The sequence below is a fragment of the Ranitomeya variabilis genome, chromosome 1, assembly GCF_051348905.1.
Source record: "Ranitomeya variabilis isolate aRanVar5 chromosome 1, aRanVar5.hap1, whole genome shotgun sequence".
NCBI lineage: Eukaryota > Metazoa > Chordata > Amphibia > Anura > Dendrobatidae > Ranitomeya > Ranitomeya variabilis.
Window position 1 is genome coordinate 768,567,817 of NC_135232.1, and position 23,505 is coordinate 768,591,321.

Consider the following 23,505-nt stretch of genomic DNA (forward strand, 5'->3'; position numbering starts at 1 on the left):
GTAGCATGCCTACGTTGATTCTAGATGCCCAGCACCAGCCGGAGGACTAAATAATGCTAGCAGAGGAAAATATAAGTCCTAGCTCACCTCTAGAGAAATACCCCGAAAGGAGACAGAGGCCCCCTACATGTATTGGCGGTGAATTAAGATGAAATAACAAACGTAGTATGAAAATAGGTTTAGCAAATTTGAGGTCCACTTACTACATAGCAGAAGACAGAAAGGACACTTTCATGGTCAGCTGAAAACCCTATCAAAACACCATCCAGAAATTACTTTAAAACTCTGGCATTAACTCATAACACCAGAGTGGCAATTCCTGTTCACAAGAGCTTTCCAGACACAGTAACGAAACTACAGCTGTGAACTGGAATAAAAATGCAAAAACAAACATGGACAAGAGTCCAACTTATCTAGTAGTTGTCTAGGAGCAGGAACAAGCACAGAGAGGCTTCTGATAACATTGTTGACCGGCAAGCAACTAACAGAGCAGCAAGGTTATATAGCGACTCCCACATCTTGATGGGAACAGGTGAACAGAGAAGATGAAGACACCAGTTCAATTCCACCAGTAGCCACCGGGGGAGCCCAGAATCCAAATTCACAACAATAGACTGCAGTTTGCCAAAATGTACGTGAGTAAGCCAAAATCCTTCTTGGAAAGTTTCTAGTGGACAGATGAGACCAAGATAGAGCTTTTTGGTAGAGCATGTCATTCTGTTTACCGAAAATCGAATGAGGCATACAAAGAAAAGAACACAGTACCTGCAGTCAAATATGGTGGAGGTTCAAATATGTTTTGGAGTTGTTTTGCTGCCTCTTGCGTGGGTGCCTTGACTTTGTGCAAGGCATCATAAAATCTGAAGATTACCAAAGGATTTTGGGTTGCATTGTCAGAAAGCTGGATTTGTGTCCTAGGTCATAGGTTTTCCAGCAGGACAGTGACCCCAATTATACTTCAAGAAGCATGAGAAATGGATGAAAACAAAGCACTGGAGAGTTCTGAAGTGGCCAGCAATGAGTCCGGATCTAAATCCTATTGAACACCTGTGGAGAGATCTTAAAATTGCTGTTGGGAGAAGGCGCCTTAAAATATGAGAGACCTGGAGTAGTTTACAAAAGAAAATTTGAGAGGTGTAAGGAGCTTGTTGATGGTTATACGAAGAGATTGATTGCAGTTATTTATTCCAAATGCAACCAAATATTATGTTGAGGGTGCTAACAATTTTGTCCGACCATTTTGGGGGTTTTGTGTGAAATCTGTCCAATTTGCCTTTTTTTTTCTCTGTTTTTTTGTATGGTTCCAATATACAAAAAGGAAATAAACATGTTTTTAACAAAAAATGTGTAATTGCAGTTATACTCTGGGATAAATACTTCATTTTCTGCAACAATTTCAAGGGTGCCAAGTGAAAATCTCATGATTATCTTTGTGTATATATGTAATGCCCAGATACAAAAAAATGCATTTCTCAATGTCGAATACCTGATGTCAGACTAGGTTCCCACCAGTTATATTGGGATGGGTCTAAGATGTGTCACAGACAGAACCCCTAGAACAACACTATATGTAAGCGAGACTCTTCTCATGTTCCTAGTAGTGTATTCATTATTACTTACTCTACACATGGAAGCTGGCCAAACCTCAGCAGTAGTTGAAGGCATTACAGCAGGTAGAAAAGGGCACATTATGTGGTCTAAGCGGCTGTGAATTTCCATTGCTGGTGCCAGCTGCTGAGCAGCGCCTCACAGGAGAGGTAATGGGACGCCTAGCATCGTCCCTCTGCTCCTCCTGCTACCTTTTCCCAAGTAAAGTTAAAGTCACCATATGGTGTTAAAGCAGCGTTCAGCAATTCTAATTCATGTACTTAGGATACACTACACAAGTACCCCTTAATAGCAGAGAAGGCCTGTCTGGGGAGTGCTCAGGAAGAAGCCTGCTCTGCTTTGAAAGGCTGCTGTAAAATGCCGCCCTGGTCTTGGTGACCGCATAATTATTTTTGCACTTTGTCCTTTTGTTAGTCCAGCACTAATGAGCCACTGACGGGAGAGGAAATATGAATCGTATTGCAGAGTTTAGAGCATTGTCGCAGGGCACAGTTTCTCCTTGTATGTCAAAGTAAATGCCATATGAGGAAAGACCTCAAGCATGCATGATGTCTTTTGGCACAACCTCCCAACACATGGAAACATAGGTATTAAGCACACACACATACCTGTGTCTATACATACATACATAGATACTGTATATATAAGACTTTACTAAGAACATTTCTCGCCCATTCATTAAATTTGGTTGCCACTTGCAGAAGCTACAAGGCCCCTGTTAGGTGTCGAGTTCCCGCTGCTGCACAGGGGGAATCTCGAACCACCTCCGCTGCGGTCTCTCATTCTCCTCCAGACGAAGTGGAGCCTGCTCAGCAGAGACATCGGTCCCAGCATCTGGCTCAGACAGATACTGTGCGTTTGGTTACTGCTGCCCTTCCAGGTTCAGCCATTATAACCAGTACTGTTCAACGGCGAGCAGGCGCTCCTGCTCCTTCTGAGCATGCCCAAGGGAAGGCCTCTCATTGGAGGTCGGGAGTAACACGCTCAGGTCCTGTAGCAGCTCCTATTGGTCCACTAAGAAGGTCCTGGAGAGCTACAGCTATAAAAGGTTTGCATGGCCGCACAGCTATGCGCTAGTATGAACCTATTATCGTGTGTGTTTGTATGCCTGTTCTGGTGATTGCTTCTTAATCATTCCCATTCCTTGTGATGTTGAATGCTCGCGAATGTTGGAGTTAACTAGCGCCTGACAGAGCTAATTTATACACAAGAGCATGATCTGTACTGCGTCAAACCAGCAGTGACCGCCAGTGCAGCGCTGTACGCACTCTGTGCGGCTATCTTCTATTACTCCTGACAACCGGTCAGTGTAAGGTGGGAACTCCCGCTTGATCTCTGCATCTGACTCAGGGCATCCTTAGGCGCGGGCTCAAAAGCCACCGAGGGTCGGAGCGGGATCAATCACCAGCATAGTGGGGGTGAATTGCAGGGATCCCACTAGTATTCATTTGCTGCACCCAGTGACTGCTAACAGGGCACAGCGTTTCCTTGACTCCCTGCGACTCTGTGAAGCAGCAGAGTTCACTTCTGTACATACCGGGTGACGGAACCTGTGTCTTTTCTGGTATAGTACCGCCATATGGTGCTGCCATTATCTAGCAGCAGTTTCCACTCCTGCAGGGTGGACCCAGGGCTGTGAACGCACCTTTTACTAACGTTATATTTACTCGGTGCGTTCCGTGAGCCCTAACAGCCCTGTTGCTGACAACAGACCTCAGGGATTTGGTCTAAATGTTATCTTTTTAAAATGTTTTTATTAATGGGGGTGGGACTACCTGTCACTCTGTAGAATTTCGAACATGTATTTAAAAATCAATCAATATCAACATTAGCGACTACTTAATTTAAAGACAAGGTGCAAAGGTTTGCAAAGGCAAACTAAGGGTGGTATTTATTACATTATTATTATTATTTATTACAGGCCTAGCAGTAGAAAGCAATGAGAAAAATCAACAGATTCATTCCTTGTTGGAGCTGCAATGTAATGGAAATGTTAGATGTACAAGTATCAAAATCCACCGATTTTTATAAAACATTGTTATACATTCTTCCTAACAGAATTTAAGCTCTACAATAATTCACAGCAAATCTAAAACATAGGCCCCACTTAAATGGGTTGTCCGGTCAAAATCGATAAGTCTACAGTCACTCTGCGTGACTGCAGACTTATGAATCCACCCAGCGTACGCACTGTGCCCTACAGGGATTCACCAGTTTCAGACCCGGGAACAGACGGCATGTAAGGGTTATACATGCTCCCGGGCCAGTGGCTGCACCCTCGTTCTCCATACCCTTGTATAGAGCAAGGCAGTGCCCACTAGATGGAATCGCCCACTGGCCATCTGCATCACTATTCGGGGCGCGGCCTTGGCTCATTACAAGTGTAGGGGTCTGAAAGTGGCGAATCCCTGAATTCATAAGTCTGCAGCCACACAGAGTGTGAAAAGGTTATGGCTCTTGGAAAGAAAAGGGAGGAAAAAAATTAAAACTTAAAAATGCAAAATCACTTGCTCAAGAAGGGGTAAAAGAAAAGCGCATTATGACTGGATCACCTATGTTTATGAGCACAGGTAAGAAAAAAAAGAAACAATATTCTGTATACACATATATGTAAATGTACCTTGTGGCCGTGTAGGGTCCATGGAATTTGGCAATAGGGGCTGTGAACCTGGGACTCCTACAGGGGGCTATAAACCAGAAAATCATACATTTCAATTTATTTTTCATAAACTTCCAATGTAAACATCTTAATTCTAAAAAGCAATAAGTACAGAGTCCTTTTCCTCAAAGTTTTCTTATATTATGCCTGGGACGGACTGTTTTTGTATATCACCTTTATTGTCAGGTGCCTTTGTCTCAGCAAACACCATAGGAAATAGATAATAAAAATCAAAGTTCTAACACATGCTGAAACTGGAATGAATGATACATGGGGTATAAATTGGAGAAACCAGAAAGGCCTGCTCTAGCTTATTCAGCAAACTTTCCGTTAGTTGGATAAATAGGCCACCATTCTCAGGCCAAAATAATGTTGTTTTAGCCTCCATATGTCTTGTATAAATTAGGGTTAGCATTATTTTACTGTATGGAGTAGCATAACACACTGCACAATTCCATACAAAGATATCTAGAAACAAGAATATAACCCCCATAGTATACTTTTTTTTAACATGGGAGTTTATGAGTGTAACTTAGTAACTCTAAGTTGTAATACTAAAACCAATAAGTGTGATATGAAAAAAAGCCTAAAACATTTTATCTGAAATGAACAAACCTGATTTGGCATTCTTAGGGAAGGTCGAGGGCCACCAGGATACCGAGGTGACATAAATGGCTGCAAAACAAAAGGAAATAATGTTAATTGGGATATGTAGATTTAAAACTTAACCTATATAGTATACAGCTGGTGAACTAAATATTAAACACATCGCCTTTTTTCTAAGTAAATATATTTCTAAAGGTGTTATTAACATAAAACTCTCACCATATGTCTGTAATAACCCATCCAATCCACACAGGCAAAGAAATTAAACCATAGATATCCACAAAATAAGTTATGTATAACAATGAGAAATGACACAGGGAAAAGTATTGAACACGCTTACTGAAATGTAATGAATACGTCATACAAAAGCCTTTATAGGTGATTACAGCTTCAAGGCGCCTCCTGTATTGAGAAACTAGTCACATGCATTGCTCAAGTGTGATTTTGATTTTGTTCCACACAAACACTCTTCAAATACTAAAGTTTCTGTGGGCTCCTTCTATGAACGTCCATAAATATTCTATTGGATACAGGTCAGGTGATTAGTTGGGCCATTCTAGCAGTTCTATTTTCTTTATCTGAAACCATTTGAGAGTTTCCTTGCCTGTGTTTGGGATTATTATCTTGCTGAGATGTCCACTTTCCTTTCATCGTCAACATCCTGGTAGACAACTCTTGGACAACTCTTCTGAAAATTCTTTTCACTTCTCTGTCTGAAATCTTGCAAGGAGCATCTGGTCATGGATGGTTTACGGTGAAATTATGTTCTTTCCACTTCCTGATTATGGCCCAACAGAGCTCACTGGAACCTTCAGTACTCTAGAAATTTTTTCTGCAACCAATGCCATCATTACATTTTGCAATAGTAAGGTTGCAAAGGTCTTGAGACAGCTCATTGGTTTTACCCATCATCAGATTTTTCTTCTGTGGCACCTTGGTTATAAGACACCTAGTGTCAAACTTTCCATGACATTTTGCACCTCTCTTGCTTCATGTGTTCAATACTTTTTCCCTGTTTCATTTCTCATTATTACACATAATTAAATTTATGGACATATATGGTTTGATTTCTTTGCCTGAATGGATTGGATGATATGTTACAGACATCTGGTAAGAATTTCATGTTAATAGCACGTTCAGAAATATGTTTACTTAGAAAATTGGTGACGTGTTCAATATATATTTCACCCACTGTATATGGACAGTGCTATAGGAAACTTCATTTGTGTAAAAAAAAGGTTTTTCATGCCTTCCATCATAGGAGGAATGTGCTAGCTGAAAAGAGACGTGGCCTAATGTGTACAAATTTCTGACAAAAAGCCAACTAATAAGTGAGAATATAGACTATACAGTACAAAAATGCTGTAAATTTGTCAAAAAGCATAAACTACTTTAATAAATTACATACTATTGATAAATATGCACCTAACAGTGAAAATGACCAAGTCTGGATGTAATCATAATTTGGAGGAGTTACCAACTAGATGTGTGCCCATCATAATTGATCATTTTTGACCACCAGCCATAAAAAAGTAAACATTATAAAATATTATTGTTTGTCTGGCTAAAGGACAGTTGCCTTTCAGAATTTGAACAACTTGATACTGATCTGCCAAGCTTATTGGAAATAATGTGCTTCCACCAGGCAAAAATAAAACTTGCAACTTTGTCCCTTTCAGTATTAAAGTAATTGAGATGAACTCAGTTGGGAAAGATGTGTAATTAAAAATATGCTCATATCTACCAAGAAGATGGAGGGATGAGATTGATTGCTTTGTGACCAGAGCTAGATAAAGTCATTATGTTTCAGTTATTGCTGTTGAGAACATCATTCTTTGGGCATGCCCACCCATAATTGCCTAAGTTATTATAAATAGCCCTCACTTCCAGAAGCTAAACGCCTTGGAATGAAAAGTTTGACATTGCTTGCCATTACCTGACTATGTGGACCTATCATTGGGTTATTGGGGTTGTGCGGAGGTGGTTGTGCATGAGGTGATGGCTGAGAACCTGGAGGACCCTATAAAACACAAACAAATATGTTTATGATCATTACATGTTTAGAATAATATAGGACACACAAACAGGGAAAAAAACATGCAATACTTAGTCAGTATATCATGTTCATAAAGAGATCGCAGCTATATACCCGGTAAAGAAGTTCTCTACAGTACAACATAGATTGTGATAGGACATTGTCATAGGCAACTAACACCTCTTCACACTGAATGATTTGGTGTTGTTGTGCAGAAATCAACCTTCCTTGGTTTGGTCCTGTCCTAACACTGCTTGTTTGGGGTGCAGTACTTCCAAATGTGGGCTTTCTGATAATTTAAAATCTTTTAATCTTCCACTTTACTTTAAGGTCGGGATGAAAAATCATCTGATTTTCATCCATACTCCTTCCGCCTGTCATCCAGATGTCCATTTTTTCATCCATATGGCATTTGTTTTATTACATGAGCAGTAACGTACAATCCGATTGTAACACGGATACGTATAATACACTCATCACACCTGCATTTACTTCTGGCTTCATAAGGGAAAGAAAAAAATCATTACATAAGTTATAAAATTCTGAGCCCCCAATTTTTGGGACGTTAATGTGAGCGAGAAACAGCTTGTAGCTTTCTGGAGCAAGTGTATTAATGGTTACATGCACCACCTGACATTTCGCTTCTCTACGAGAACTCATTGTAGATACCACCTCTCGCCATGTCTTGTCAGGTTACTCAAAAACTACGACAGAATGGTAAGGTCTGAAGTCTTTAGAAATCAAGCTGTTTCTAATTGCAGGGTGAAGATCAGCTCTGGACGAAAAACTGCTCCTCCAACAAGTGACATACTGTGCAGAAGAGCAGGAACTTCTGGAGAGCTCATAAAAGTTGCCTCATCTGAGGAGTCTTGTTTAGAGATATCCTGACCTCATGTTGTTCATGCCAGGTGCTTGATCATTCCTATATAAATCAATCACATAACTTAAAATGTCTAGAAGCAATGAAAAGCGCTAGTGCAAGGAGTTGTCATAAGCCTGGGTTTGGCTGAGGATGTGAATTAATGATTCTTCTCCAACATTGGAAATCTAAGGTGTCACCTCAGACTCTACGCTCAGCAAGGCTTATACTTATTAATGGAGGCCATATGCTTTGCACATTACTTACACATCTGACTGTGACACCAAATAGTGTCACCATAACTGTACTGGCCAGTGAGCAGCTGGAAGGTAGCCATCTAACTCCACCACAAACACCTTCCTTGTCTCCATCCTCACATCCTCCCACTCATGGAGAAACTCCCGCACATTCCAGCCCATTGTTCACTCAAGTGTGGAATGGGGAAATGCAGCTGGATTGTTTTCCAGTATCACGAAAATATATGGAGCGATATAATAAGGCGCTGTACGCGACCGTAAAGGGAACACATTGCTGATACAGACAATAGCATAGTGTATTAGTTTGTCCTAACCTTTGCCTACCATGGGTGATTGACAGGGCACTGTATTGTTCTGCAGTTTTGTAAAATGGTAGCTTATTTTAGGTTATACCCTGTGACTACAAGGTGAGGGATATGAGAAACCATTGAGTTTATGCACAAACATAAAAATAGTAAATAAATTAATAATAATCTTTATTTTTATATAGCGCTAACATATTCCGCAGCGCTTTACAGTTTTGCACACATTATCATCGCTGTCCCCGATGGGGCTCACAATCTAAATTCCCTATCAGTATGTCTTTGGAATGTGGGAGAAAACTGGAGTACCTGGAGGAAACCCACGCAAACACGGGAAGAACATACAAACTACTTGCAGATGTTGTCCTTGGTGGGGTTTGAACGCAGGACTCCAGTGCTGCAAGGCTGCAGTGCTAACCACTGAGCCACCGTGCTGCTTAATTAATTAAAGGGAGTGTGTACTCCCATAACTGGATTTAAACTACATATACAATTAAACAGTAGATTTAGCCTCTATAAAATGAAACAATGTAGTATAGTTTTTATTTGCTTGGTTTTTCAGCAAAGGCGTTATATTTCTTATGCGAAGGAAGAAGCCTCGGTGCACCCTTGGCATGGCCACCATTCCGCAGCTCAATTCTCATACCACGCACCTCTTATGTAGATTGACAGCATTCATCCAGGTCGAGAACTGCCTGAAATCAAACTTTGGCACTGTGTGTGCGCACTGACACTGCAGGATCCCAGCATGCATACGCACATAATGTCAGTGTGTGCACACTCCCATCCCTCTCTCCTGTTTGCAGCACCTGCTCGCAGCATATCTTTGTATCATTGGAGCGAGCAGCGGTTACAGACAGGAGAGAGGTATGAGAGCGCTGCCTGCAACTCCTGCAGTGTCAGTGATTCAGGGACTCAGTATGGGCAGCACGCACCCTGGGTTAAGCGAGCGCTGTTAATCAACACATGGGGAGCAGCACATCATGGGGATTTAGGGGCAGAAGAGTGCATCGGAGCTCCTTCATTTGCATAAGAAAACACTTTTTCTTAAAACTACAAATACATATTATGATTTTTTCAAGGGCCCTTTATTTATAAGTAGTTTACATCAAGCTTTGTGGATGGCCGGCTCCCCACAAACAAGCACCATAGAGGGTGACCACCCAAGATCTTCATGTTTTTGATTAGATCAGCATACCACCCACTATGGTGCAGAATGCATACTGGTGGTTAGTATTGTACAAGCACATTCCAAGCATGCTCACACATGGCAGATTTCTTGCACTAATCTTGGAACCTGAAAAATCCATCCTACATGTGTAAATTAATTTATTTTTGAAACATTTCTGTAAGGTTAAATTTTCATCAAAAAATAATTTTTTAATTTTTTGTAGTAAATCGCACTTCTATGGCAAACTCTACATTGCCAATCCTGATTTTGTGATACAAAGTACATGAAATATCACTGAAGTCCATTTTCTTTATTTCCCATTTTGAAGTACCAATCTTATTGCTCACATACCGCTGGACAGGCCCCTGGTCCTTCCCTGGCCAGGACTGGAGGAGTTCAGTGGAGTTGTGAGTGGCAGGGTGCATGCGAGATTAGGGGCTCCATTAACCTTTACATGGCCAGGTTTGTGCATCCATAGGAGAATTGGGAACAAAGTCCTCCATTCTGGCAAGCACAGATCTTTAAGTGATTACTAGGGTTGAGCGAAACGGATCGGTCATTTTCAAAAGTCGCCGACTTTTTGCAAAGTCGGGTTTCGTGAAACCCGACCCCAGTGTGGGATCGGCCACACGGTCGGCGATTTTCGCGCCAAAGTCGCGTTTCGTATGACGCTTTCCCCGCCATTTTTTTCAGCCAATGAAGGAGTGTGTGCAGCGTGATGACATGGGTTCCGGCTCGCTTTGTGCGGCGTCACAAGGGGTAAAGCTGCCATCCTAATGTTTGGGATATAGCGATTCCCACAGTGAAACACAAATTTTGCAGGGACGGAGGAGAGAGAGAGAAAGAGAGAGAAGAAAAAAAATAAAAAATCAATCCCCATTGACTTGCATTGGGTTTCGTGTTTCGGTCGGCCCCCCGACTTTTCACAATAATCGGCCGATTTCACACGATCCGACTTTCGAGACAGTCGGGTTTCACGAAACCCGACTCGATCCTAAAAAAGCAAAAGTCGCTCAACCCTAGTGATTACCCATTCATAGGGACGTTGATCACTTAAGTAGACTGGAAAACCCGAAGTTGATCACTTTTGTAGACTGGAAAACCCCTTTAATAGAATTGCTCAAGCACAATGCATTTTATATGGTATATTGTTTGAAAAAGTTTAGAAAAAAGAAGTAGCCAATAATATGTTGCATGGCTGACTGCTTCCCAGTCACTTGGAGTTAAGTTTCCAGAGGACTTCACCCTAAATAATCAGCAGGATCTTGAGACGAAATCTCTACTACTGCCCAGCCCAGTACCTCTGCTGGAAGAATTTCCATACAACTGAGTGTTCTCATCTGACATCTTGCGGCTTTTAAAGCTATTTATTGCCTGAGGTGTAGGCACTTTACATCTGGTACATAAGGGGTTACCATGAAAGCAGTGGCTTTGATATTTAATAATGCTTCTTCCTGCTGCCTTGCAATTATCGTCCAGGGCTAATAAGAGACATATGGCAGTCGCTGGTTTGAGTCTGTGAGCCCAATCCCGCTAGGTACCAGCCCCGCCAATCGCATTTAGGCAAAAAGAAGGGGGATAAATGAAGCAATTAATAAAATCATTTTCTATCCAGCTAAGGAGATAAATGTTTGGCATAGTCACCCTGGCCATCCATACGCACTAGCGGGGTATGCAGCAATAGATGGCACTGTAGCCCTTCTCTTTTCTGTAGGACAGCGCTGATGAAAAAAATCTTACTTCCACAATTTTGACAGCAACAAGTTTGTTGAGATTTTGTTCTGTTTCTTTCTTCCTTTCTTTTCTGTCTATAATACACCATAAAATAAAACATGCCATGATTTAGCCAGGTGTACAAGCAGGAGTGGCGGACCAAGGTCCAGCTCCTTCATTACAGCCTGTCCTCCCTGTATACAGCCTAGGAAGAGCGATGATCACACTGATACATGTAGTAACTGGGATATGTAAAAATTACAGCTGCAGAAAAGGAGGAAAACTAATCAGTGATTAGATGTTAGATTATAAAGGCAACATCCACCTTCGCGCAAGATGAACATACATAAAAAGTGCAAGAGAGCTATAGAATATGTGTACGATCCCTACGTTCATCTACATTTCTCGTATTGTGTGGCTATATCATTCTTCTTGGAAACCAGAAACAAGCTGATCAGTTTCTTAATAGATTATTAAATTGCAACTTTTTAATTACGATGACTGGGAAGGAGACCCCCAATCATTTTTAGACACTCGTATTACTAAATGGAGAAAGAAAATGAAGAGCTACGAATAGTTTACAGATGGGAACAGGGGATGTTTTCCATAATAAAATGAACAGAATTAATATAAACCGTAAAACAGCTAAATAATGTCACAGAGATGCCATATTTTTCATTTGCTTACTGTATACCCAATGTAAATAAAAGGACAAGGCTCACTATACTCAAAGCCTACGGAGAAAACAGCCGCTAAACCTGTAGTAATGCAAAACCTCACTCACACGGTATGATGGATAATACTTACTGGTATTGGATTTGCACTGGTTGAAGAAAGCAGTACTATAATAAAAAAAACAGCTAATTTCATTGATAAATACAGTGAAGGAAATAATTATTTGATCCCTTGCTGATTTTGTAAGTTTGCCCATGAACAGTCTATAATTTTAAGGGTAGGTTAATTTTAACATTGAGAGATAGAATATCAAAAATAAAATCCAGAAAATCACATTGTATAAATTATATAAATTTCTTTGCATTTTGCAGTGAGAAATAAGTATTTGATTCCTCTGGCAAACAAGACATAATACTTGGTGGCAAAACCCTTGTTGGCAAGCACAATAGTCAGACTTTTTTGTAGTTATGATGGGTTTGCACACATGTCAGGAGGAAATTTTGTCCACTCCTCTTTGCAGATCATCTCTAAATCATTAAGATTTTGAGGCTGTCGCTTGGCAATTCGGAGCTTCAACTCCCTACGTACGTTTTCTATGAGATTAAGGTCTGGTGACTGGCTAGGCCACTCCATGACCTTAATGTGCTTCTTTTTGAGCCACTCCTTTGTTGCCTTGGCTCTATGTTTTGGGTCATTGTCTTGCTGGATGACCCAGCCACGACCCATTTTTATTGTCCTGGTGGATGGAGCGCGGTTGGCACTCATGATTTTACGGTACATGGCTCCATCCATTCTCCCATTGATGCGGTGAAGTAGTCCTGTGCCCTTAGCAGAGAAACACACCCATGATTGACAATGGGGATGGTGTTCTTTGGGTAATAGGCAGCATTTCTCTTCCTCCAAACATGGCGAGTTGAGTTAATGCCAAAGAGCTCAATTTTTGTCTCATCTGACCGCACCACCTTCTCCCAATCACTCACAGAATCATCCAGATGTTCATAGGGCAAACTTCAGATGGCACTGCACATGTGCCTTCTTGAGCAGGGGACCTTGCGAGCACTTCAGGATTTTAAACATTTACTGTGTAAAGTGTTACCAATGGTTTTCTTGGTGACTGTGGTCCCAGCTGCCTTGAGATCATTAACAAGTTCCACCCGTGTAGTTTTAGGCTGATCTCTCACCTTCCTCATGATCAAGGATACCCCACGAGGGGAGATTTTGCATGGTGCCCCAGATCGATGTCATTTTGCATTTCTTCCATTTTCTTACTATTGCACCAACAGTTGACTCCGCACCCAGCATCTTATGTATGGTTTTGTAGCCCATTCCAGCTTTGTGCAGGTCTATCTTATCCCTGATATCCTTATAAAGCTCTTTGGTCTTGTCTATATTGTAGAGGTTAGAGACTGACTGATTAATTGAGTCTGTGGACAGGAGTCTTTTATAAAGGTGACTATGTAAGACAGCTGTCTTTAATGCAGGTAACAAGTTGATTAGGAGCGTTTAACTAGTCTGTAGGAGCCAGAACTCTTAATGGTTGGTAGGGGATCAAATACTTATTTCTCACTGCAAAATGCAAATAAATGTACGGTATATAATTTATACAATGTCATTTTCTGGATTTTATTTTTGATATTCTATCTCTCAATGTTGAAATTAACCTACCCTTAAAATTATAGACTGTTCATGTCTTTGTCAGTGGGCAAACTTACAAAATCAGCAAGGAATCAAATAATTATTTCCTTCACTTTATATGGCAAAAATTCTAAAGGTCTTCAATGCTGGAGATATGTGAGATAAAGTAGTGATTGTGGCAGACAGAATACTTTGCGGATTTAAGCCGACCATACACATTAGAAGGCTATTGGCCAAAAGGTGCTTCAGACGATTGTTTAGCCGACAGCCATCTTGACCGTCTCTCCCATACACAGCAGCACTCGTTCAGCCAAGGACCCCTGCATTCTCTATGAGAAAACCACCAACAGACATCTCTGCAGGTGGCTTATCTCTGGAAGAACAAACCAATCGGCAGTCTGAAATCTGACATGCCCAATCAACCTAACTTTCAGCTGGCAGGGGCCGCCCCAGGCATTATAGTTTTGGCCGAACCCATCTAGATCCGTGGCTTCAGATGACGTTGCCACAGCATTTGTCCACCATAAAGGCAGATTGCAAAAAAGTATACAGTAGATGGGGAACAAAAAAAAAACACACACACTTTGGGCCTCTGTTTAGTGATTTTGAGCATATTGCCGGAGATTTTCCTGACATGTTGTTCAGCTAAGTACATGAATTCAATGTGCAATTTTCCTTAGCTCCACATTTCACATAAATAATGTTGAACATATCATTTGTGAAACCCGTGAAAAAGGGGCCCAGTATGTTGAGGGGGGGGACATGTCTTACATTTACATGGTACATAAGATGAGCAGCAAAATAGATTAATATATATTTGTAGCATAATCTGTGCTAAAATCCTCATATTTTACACACATAGCTTGTCGCAGGTTTGGAATGATTTCCACATTATGCATTGTGAAGCCCACAATGGAAATCTCAAGTTTTATCAGATTTCGATGAGAACATCATCCGAGTTTCACCTGTTTTTATCGTATGTAAAAAAAAAAATCAGACACTCAAATCAATATCACACGTCTCTACAATTTTGCACCAACTACTTGGTCTGCAAAAAAATCATGGACATGTGAACAACCCCATAGATCGTTATATGAGCGTACGAGTTCTATCCATGAAAAATACAATTACAGAAAAACTGATGTCTAAATGTATATTTACCGTAGATTCCATGTAAAAGACTGTGCTAATCATTTTCACTACTTACAAATCGACAAAAAGTTCACACAGGCACATTAAAAACTTGTGCGTTTTTCATCCAGAAAAAACTAATGAATTTTCATGTGTATTGTGATTCCTATGGGATCTGTAGGACATTCTTGTGACATCTGCTTTTATAGATCAATAATTTAAAAAATTATGCACGACCAAATACAGTTTCCTATGTTAATAATTCCATTGGATCCAATATAAACGGGTGTCATACGGATGGTATATGTATGTTATCCATTTTATTTTGAGCACCGATTGAGATATATAGGAGAGCCTCATTCGAAAAACTAAAAGATAAGTGCATGGTTTGATTTTCTTCCACACAGTTAGTCCTTGTGGAAAAAAATGCTCGCGTGAAGTAACTTACTCCATATTGGTCTGTGTGTGGTCAGTTTCTCACAGGAATAAAAAAACATTTGTGTGAAAGTATTGTTACTGAGGAGAAACATAAGGTGTGTTCCTTGGCGAGATGTTGGAGAATAAGGGCCCATACATTGGTATTGCACAGGGACCCTCTGTTTGTTTCTGACCCTGATACAAAGGAGCTTTCTGGCTATCTAACGTTTAAAACAGTCTAATGCTTTGATGATCGGAACATTTCTTTTGAAGGTATTAAATAATTAATTATGTTTCAAAACAGTTTTTCTGCAAAATCCTCCACTCGCTGGTAGGAGAACCATCGCTTCACTTGCATTTCACAGAAACAGTGGCTTGTTTCCTAAAACCCTACTGCAGGCTTAGTCAGGTGTGCACAGTTAATTATAGCAACAGTTGCAGATGGGACGCAGCATGTCTGTGTCAATGTTCATTGTAGAGGCGCGCGCTGCCACCGCCAGAGAGCCTCCACAGGAGCTACATTTACAGCCAGAGAGACAATGACAGTCATACAACTGAGTACACAGCAAAACTCAAAGAACCAACCTTGATCTCAGGATTTTTTAGCTATTTCCATTCTCTGTGCTAGGCTAATGTATGCATGCTCTTTTCTGGCACAGGTTTCAGATTTGTAACAAATAATGAGAAAATATTTTAGAAGAAGAACCCATGAGCTAAAAATCCTTTGTTTCCCATTGTCAAAGCCCCATGCTGCTTAAACCTCACCCACATGGGTGGCCAGCCACCCAGCATTTTTAAAAGTAATGACCACATAATCATGCAGCCATTGGCCACCACATACTGGCACGTTCTCAGTAACATGCGGCTATGGCACCATGAAAACCTGGCCTTAAAAGTTTGTACAAAACACAAAGTCCTTTAGGACTAGGACATAAAAAGGGTCTGTCATTTTTCCTATGAAATAAACATATACTTAAAGGGACTCTGTCACCTGAATTTGGAGGGAACAATTTTCAGCCATAGGGGCGGGGTTTTCGGGTGTTTGATTCACCCTTTCCTTACCCGCTGGCTGCATGCTGGCTGCAATATTGGATTGAAGTTCATTCTCTGTCCTCCGTAGTACATGCCTGCACAAGGCAATCTTGCCTTATGCAGGCGTGTACTATGGAGGACTGAGAATGAACTTCAATCCAATATTGCAGCCAGCGGGTAAGGAAAGGGTGAATCAAACACCCGAAAACCCCGCCCCTATGGCTGAAAATTGTTCCCTCCAAATTCAGGTGACAGAGTCCCTTTAAGCTTTGGCGATGCCCTACACATGGGGGTAAGAGACATAGATATTCAAACGTTTTCCACTGTGGCCTCACCATATTCAGTGGAGGTCCATGCTGAAATAAAAATCTCTCTGTATGATGCCCCTCAAACTTCCTCCACATAGTATGATGTCCCCCCAAAGCTCCTTTATACAGTATGATGGCCTCCACAGGGCTGTCGCTGGGCAACATTGAATTTCAGGTCCCTCCAATGATTTTCTATTAATGGGTTCAGGTCTGGTGACTGGCTAGGCCACTACAGGACCTTGAAATGTTTCTTATAGAGCCACTGCTTAGTTGCCTTAGCTGCATGTTTCGGGTCATTGTCATGCTGGAAAACCCAGCCACGACCCATCTTCAATGCTCTTACTGAGGGAAGGAGGTTGGCCAAAATTTCACAATACATGACCCTATCCATCCTCCCTTCAATCTGGTGCAGTCGTCCTGTCCCCTTTGCAGAAAAGCACCAAAAAAGTATGATGTTTCCCCCACCATGCTTCACGGTTGGGACAGTGTTCTTGGGGTTGTACTCATCCTTCTTCTTCCTCCAAACATGGCGAGTAGAGTTGATACCAAAAAGTTATTTTGGTCTCATCTGACCACATGAACTTCTCCCATGCCTCCTTTGGATCATCCAGATGGTCATTGGTGAGCTTCAAATGGGCCTGGACGTGTGCTGGCATGAGCAGGGGGACCTTGCGTGCCCTGCAGGATTTTAATCCATGACGGCGTAGTGTGTTACTAACAGTAATGTTTGAGACTGTGGTCCTAGCTCACTTCAGTTCATTGACTGGGTCCTCTTGTGTAGTTGTAGGCTGATTCCTGACATTTCTCAGAATCATCCTTACCCCACGAGGTGAGATCTTGTATGGAGCGCCAGACCGAGGAAGATTGACAGTCATCTTGTGTTCTTTCCATTTTCTAATAATTGTGCCAACAGTTGTTACCTCCTCGCCAAACTGCTTGCCTATTGTCCTGTAGCCCATCGTAGCCTTGTGCAGGTCTACAATTTTGTCCTTGGTGTCCTTAGACAGCTCTTTGGTCTTGGCCATGGTGGAAAGGTTGGAGTGTGATTGAGTGAGTGTGTGGACAGGTGTCTTTTGTTCAGGTAACGAGATCAAACAGGTTGTCATGCTCGCGCCCAGACTGGTTGGCGCGGGCGTGCGGGGGAGTGGCCCCACTGGACCACAGACCAAACCTCCCTGGAAGGGGCGTAACTAAGTAGCTTCCTAGGTGTTCGCTGGAGCCTCTGATGGTGAGGTCAGACTTGTGCAATAGGAAGCCACCAGGTACCACTCCAGGGTGGAGTCTGGTTGTGGCTGCTGATCCCACCGGGGAACGGAACATAGACAAGCAAGCGGGCACGGCTGGCACATAGGCAGGCAGACGGGTACAACAGGAACACTGTCAGGCAGGCGGGCACGGCTGGCTCTCTGGCAGGACTGGCGGACAAGACTGGTACACAGGAAGAACCGGTAGGGACCGGTCTGCAGGCAGGTATGTAGAACGGGTAAGAACCTGTTCAGACACGAGGACCTAGGAATAAGTAGATAAAGACCGCAAGAGCGGATGCAGAGCGAAAGCACAGGAGCTAGAGCCAAGAACAGAAATGCAGGAGGCGGAGCCAAGAGCAGGAGGCGGAGCCAAGTGCAAAACCGCAGGAGGCGGAGCCAAGAGCTGGCGGCGGAGCCAAGTGCAGGAGAAGTAGAACCGCAAAGAGCGGAGCCAGGTAGAACCGCAAGGAGCGGAGCCAGGTAGAACCGCAAGGAGCGGAGCCAGGTAGAACCGCAAGGAGCGGAGCCAGGTAGAACCGCAAGGAGCGGAGCCAGGTAGAACCGCAAGGAGCGGAGCCAGGTAGAACCGCAAGGAGCGGAGCCAGGTAGAACCGCAGGGAGCGGAGCCAGGTAGAACCGCAAGGAGCGGATCCAGGTAGAACCGCAAGGAGCGGAGAGGAGCTGCGGGAGGGGTCACTGCAGCAAAGCTGAGCAGAGCCACAAAGAATGTGGAGAGAAGCTGCAGCAAGGGATAACTGCAACAGCAGAAGATAAGCAGAGTAGAAAGGAGCAGAAACGCAGAAGTGAGGAGCAGAGGTAAAGAAACAAAGGTTCAGAGCAGGCAGAGCTGCAAGAGTGCGGAGTGAAAGCAGACTGAGAATACAAGGAAAGACAACAGGGAAGGAAGCCAAAGACTAGGAGACCGAGGTAAGACTAAGTACAGACAAGGCAATGGAACAAGACACAAGGACAAAGACACAGGGACCAGGATATACTGCCTCCTGGTGGGCGGACAACAAGACCAAGAATACAGAGTAGAGCCTCCAGCGAGGGAGTAATATAGAGCAAGGCCAGGCAAACTCAGCAGCTAGAGACTAACTGAGCAAACACATTGCACAGGCCCAGAACACTGGGTGGAGCTGCACTATATACTGGAGGCCTCTTGGTAATTGGTCAGGAACAGATTGGACAGATGCACCTGATTCCTATAAGAACCAGAGAGTTCAGGCGCCGGCCCCCTATACACACACAGCCATGAAGCATGCAGGAGAGCAGAGACATAGAACATGGTGCTGGCAAGAAACAGAAACCACAACATGACCTGGAGCAGTGGGTAAGATAGTGTGAGAGATGTGAGGCCATGCCGTGATGCCAGCAGAGTTGTTACACAGGTGCAATTAATACAGGTAATGAGTGCAGAGTAGGAGGGCTTCTTAAAGAAAAACTAACAGGTCTGTGAGAGCCAGAATTCTTGCTGGTTGGTAGGTGATAAAATACTTATTTCATGCAATAAAATGCAATTTAATTATTTATAAATGATACAATGTGATTTTCTGGAATTTTTAAGATTCTGTCTCTCACAGATGAAGTGTATTTATGATAAAAATTACAGACCTCTCCATTCTTTGTAAGTGGGAAAACTTGCAAAATTGGCAGTGTATCAAATACTTATTTTCCCCACTGTAGGTTTATTTCACAGAGGAAAATATAATGAAAAGCGCTCTAGAATCATTTATTCTATCTTTGATTTCTTAGCTTAGCTTATTTTCCATGTTAAATAGACTAGAATAGGGAGCCAGGCTTGTCTTTATGCATGGAGTGTACAAATACATTCAGTTATTACTTGACAAGTCTAAAATACCAAAATGTCACAAAGTCAGTCCCTAAACCATAACAGAAAATACGTGTTCTGTCAAATGGAACATGTCTTAGGCATTGCTTTCAGCAAGCGGTTGCATTATTTATGTTCATCTCAGAATCCTATAACTTTACCCTGGGATTTTTCTAAGGATTAGAAATACATCTCATGAACCTATAGGCCCCCTTCCACTATGCCAATTTCACTTTTTTCAGAAAAGTGGCAACTGGGAAAAAGGTTGAAAATGTTTTGGGCAAATTTGTTTTGCAGCTGAAAAGCATAGTTGACTTGGGTTTTACATGCAGCTGACAAGCTGAAAGTTAGACCTAAGTGTATTGGCCAAATGTACGGTATGTCTGGCCAATAGAAGTGTATAATCATGGAAGATGTATATGTCAGAAAATCCCATGATTAACTTGGCACACAACATTGCTTGAGCATGACCTGTACTGTATATACTGATGAAGCAATGAAGCTTCTACACGTGCATTTTCGAGAACACAAATTACAAGCCATATGTAGTCAATGAACTGGTTTATCTCTCTCCGCATTATTATATCATTCTGAAGGAATTCTGCAGCGAACACACCAAGAGTCAGATGAGGCAAACAAGTCTAGATACAATACGACCATCTTAAAGAGGTTGTCACAAAAGTTTTCTACATGCCCGTGTGAGAAAGCTCTTCTGGAGTGAACCTATAATTTTGGTATGATATCTGATTGGGAGCTGTAAGCTACAACCGTTAGGGAATGTTACCTTCTCTTATTTTCCAGAGACCTCAAACATACAGTAGTAATGACAGAGAGCTGGTTACATTGCAGTAATTTATCTTAATGACTCAGAAAGAAAGAAAATTCACATACACAACTGTATTTTTAGTGCGCATTTGCAAAATGAAGGTCGTAATTTTAAATCCATTACATCTTGCCAGGGTCTTCTCTAGTGTACTACCAGGCACAGTCTCTTGTCTAGGGAAGGGAAAAGGACTGCAAACCAGGTCTCCTAAATAGTAACTAAATTAGGAGTATTTTATTACCTTTTGGAGAAAAATACCTCTTTCTCTACTTTTTAGCACTTTTTGTCTCCTTGATCTGAGCATTCACTCTGAAAAATTATTCATATCTATTGCCAATCTTACACCTTCTCCTATAAAGCCCAAGGGTAGGGTACGAGGAAAAGCTCAACGAGAAACTGCCCATGCTTCAAGTGCAGGAGAAAAGTTCTAAAAATGTAGAATAAATATAATTTAAAGATTAGAAGTAGAAGTAGAGGTATTCCTCTTGTACAAAAATGACAGCTTATTCTGAAAAGTCACAGGAAAATGCAGGAACACTTTAAAGGGATTGTCTGGTCACAAGATATGTATTTGAAATATCATGGATAAACTATTGTACAATTGCACTAAAGATTGTCTCAGACTTAAATGGGCTGTCTGGTCACAGGATATTGATGACCTATCCCTCTGATAGGTCATCAGTATGAAATCAGTGAGGGGTCAACACCCGACACAGCACCATTTAGCTTGCATAAGCTTTTGAGGTGGCCAGATGTAAAAACATAGAATGATGCTTATCACAGCTGAACGGGGAGGGTCCTAGGTGTATAATCCCCACTCATCTGATATTGATGACCTATGCAACGGATAGCTCATCAACATCTTTTGATCGGACAGCCTCTTTACGTTTTAGACAATTTTCTATGGAGTTGTACAAAGGTGTGTACTTGATAAGTTTTAAAATGTTGTCAGATGCTTCTCGTTTTTAAAGCGCTGTTCAAATTGCATTTGAACCCTCCATATATGTCTGTATGGAACAGCATACTGTTGACATATGCTGAAAAGAGTTAAAACCTAGTGTGAAAACACCCTAAAAATCTATTAAATAAATACAAAACCTCAGCAAAAGAAAAGTAGAGATATTTAAAGGGTTCTTTTGGACTTAAATATTAGTGGCATACCCTATGGATAGGCTACCAGTGTTTGATTAGCGGGGTCCAATGTCCATAACCCCTACTGATCATTGCAATCAGGGAGGCATGGCGCTCTGGTCATCAATGTTAGTGTCCCAGAAAAACCTTTACATGCACTTCTGAAAGCATTATGGTACGTGCTTGAAAGTGCATCCTTATTGTTTTTCCCCCTTAATAAAGGGGTTAACAGAACATAATTTTACATAAACAGACTACAAAATAATGTTTTCCATTGAAGGACTCTTAATAAATTAATAATGCATGGATTTCCAACATAATATAGCTACCCATTCAGTACTATTTAAAAGGATAGATTTTGTAAGGTAACCCACTTAGGCTGTTAAATATTTTACGAAAGGTCATTTTTGGACGGATGTATTACACTACAACAGCTGTCAAATGGCTTCTAATGGAATCCTGGAGATCTCCTGAGACACGGATGAGGAGAATAGTAAGGGGAGGAGAGAAGAGCCGGTCAGGGAGGAGGGAAGGCATTGATGGATGGAATCTGGACCATTAGCAGAAATGATAAAAGGTAATTACAGAGCCATGGTTTAGCTAAGAGACATGATATTCCACAATTCACAAATGGACTTTGGGGCATTGAACATGGGGCTTCAATGAGGTCTTTGAACCTATGCTTACTATTAGTGTTGAGCGATACTTTCCGATATCGGAAAGTATCGGTATCGGAAAGTATCGGCCGATACCATCACAGTATCGGAATCCAATCCGATACCGATACCCGATACCAATACAAGTCAATGGGACTCAAGTATCGGACGGTATTCCTGATGGTTCCCAGGGTCTGAAGGAGAGGAAACTCTCCTTCAGGCCCTGGGAACCATATAAATGTGTAAAAGAAAGAATTAAAATAAAAAATATCGCTATACTCACCTGTCCGACGCAGCCGGGACTTCAGCGAGGGAACCGGCAGCGTTGTTTGTTTAAAATTCGCGCTATTACTTGGTTACGTGAATTCCCGGCTTGTGATTGGTCAGGTCGGCCATGTTGCCGGGACGCGGACCAATCACAGCAAGCCGTGACGAAATTACGTCACGGCTTGCTGTGATTGGTCCGCGTCCCGGCAATATGGCCGCCCTGACCAATCACAAGCCGTGACGTCACGGGAGGCTGGACACGCGCTCATTTTAAAATGGGCGCGTGTCCAGCCTCCCGTGACGTCACGGCTTGTGATTGGTTGCGCCGCGATCAACCAATCACAAGCCGGGAGGCTGGACGCGCTCATTTTGAAATGGGCGCGTGTCCAGCCTCCCGTGACGTCACGGCTTGTGATTGGTTGCGCCGCGATCAACCAATCACAAGCCGGGAGGCTGGACGCGCTCATTTTGAAATGGGCGCGTGTCCAGCCTCCCGTGACGTCACGGCTTGTGATTGGTTGCGCCGCGATCAACCAATCACAAGCCGGGAGGCTGGACGCGCTCATTTTGAAATGGGCGCGTGTCCAGCCTCCCGGCTTGTGATTGGTTGACCGCGACGCAACCAATCACAAGCCGTGACGTCACGGGAGGCTGGACACGCGCCCTTTTTAAAATGAGCGCGTTTCCAGCCTCCCGTGACGTCACGGCTTGTGATTGGTTAATGGCGGCCATGTTGCCGGGACGCGGACCAATCACAGCAAGCCGTGACGTATTTTCGTCACGGCTTGCTGTGATTGGTCCGCGGCCCGGCAACATGGCCGCCCTGACCAATCACAAGCCGGGACTTCGCGTAACCATGTAAAAGCGGGAATTTTAAACAAACAACGCTGCCGGTTCCTGCGCTGAGGTCCCGGCTGCGTCGGACAGGTGAGTATAGCGATATTTTTTATTTTAATTCTCTATTTTACACATTTTAACATTAATGTTGTTCCGATACCCGATACCCGATACCACAAGAGTATCGGAATCCCGGTATCGGAATTCCGATACAGCAAGTATCGGCCGATACCCGATACTTGCAGCATCGGAATGCTCAACACTACTTACTATTGCTAATGAAAACTTCTCACAAGGTATTTACT

The 23,505-nt window shown here is 42.4% G+C and overlaps 1 protein-coding gene across 1 annotated transcript in view; it reads right to left on the bottom strand.

Moving 5' to 3' along the window:
* The window catches only part of SSBP4 (single stranded DNA binding protein 4), a 483,828-nt gene that overhangs the window by 20,508 nt on the left and 439,815 nt on the right, over positions 1-23,505 (bottom strand). The window contains exons 6-8 of the mRNA XM_077271935.1: positions 6,810-6,893; positions 4,883-4,942; positions 4,229-4,295 (exon numbers count right to left, since the gene is read on the bottom strand). Of these exons, the coding sequence (XP_077128050.1) occupies positions 4,229-4,295; positions 4,883-4,942; positions 6,810-6,893 (211 nt within the window). The remainder of the gene's footprint in view (positions 1-4,228; positions 4,296-4,882; positions 4,943-6,809; positions 6,894-23,505) is intronic.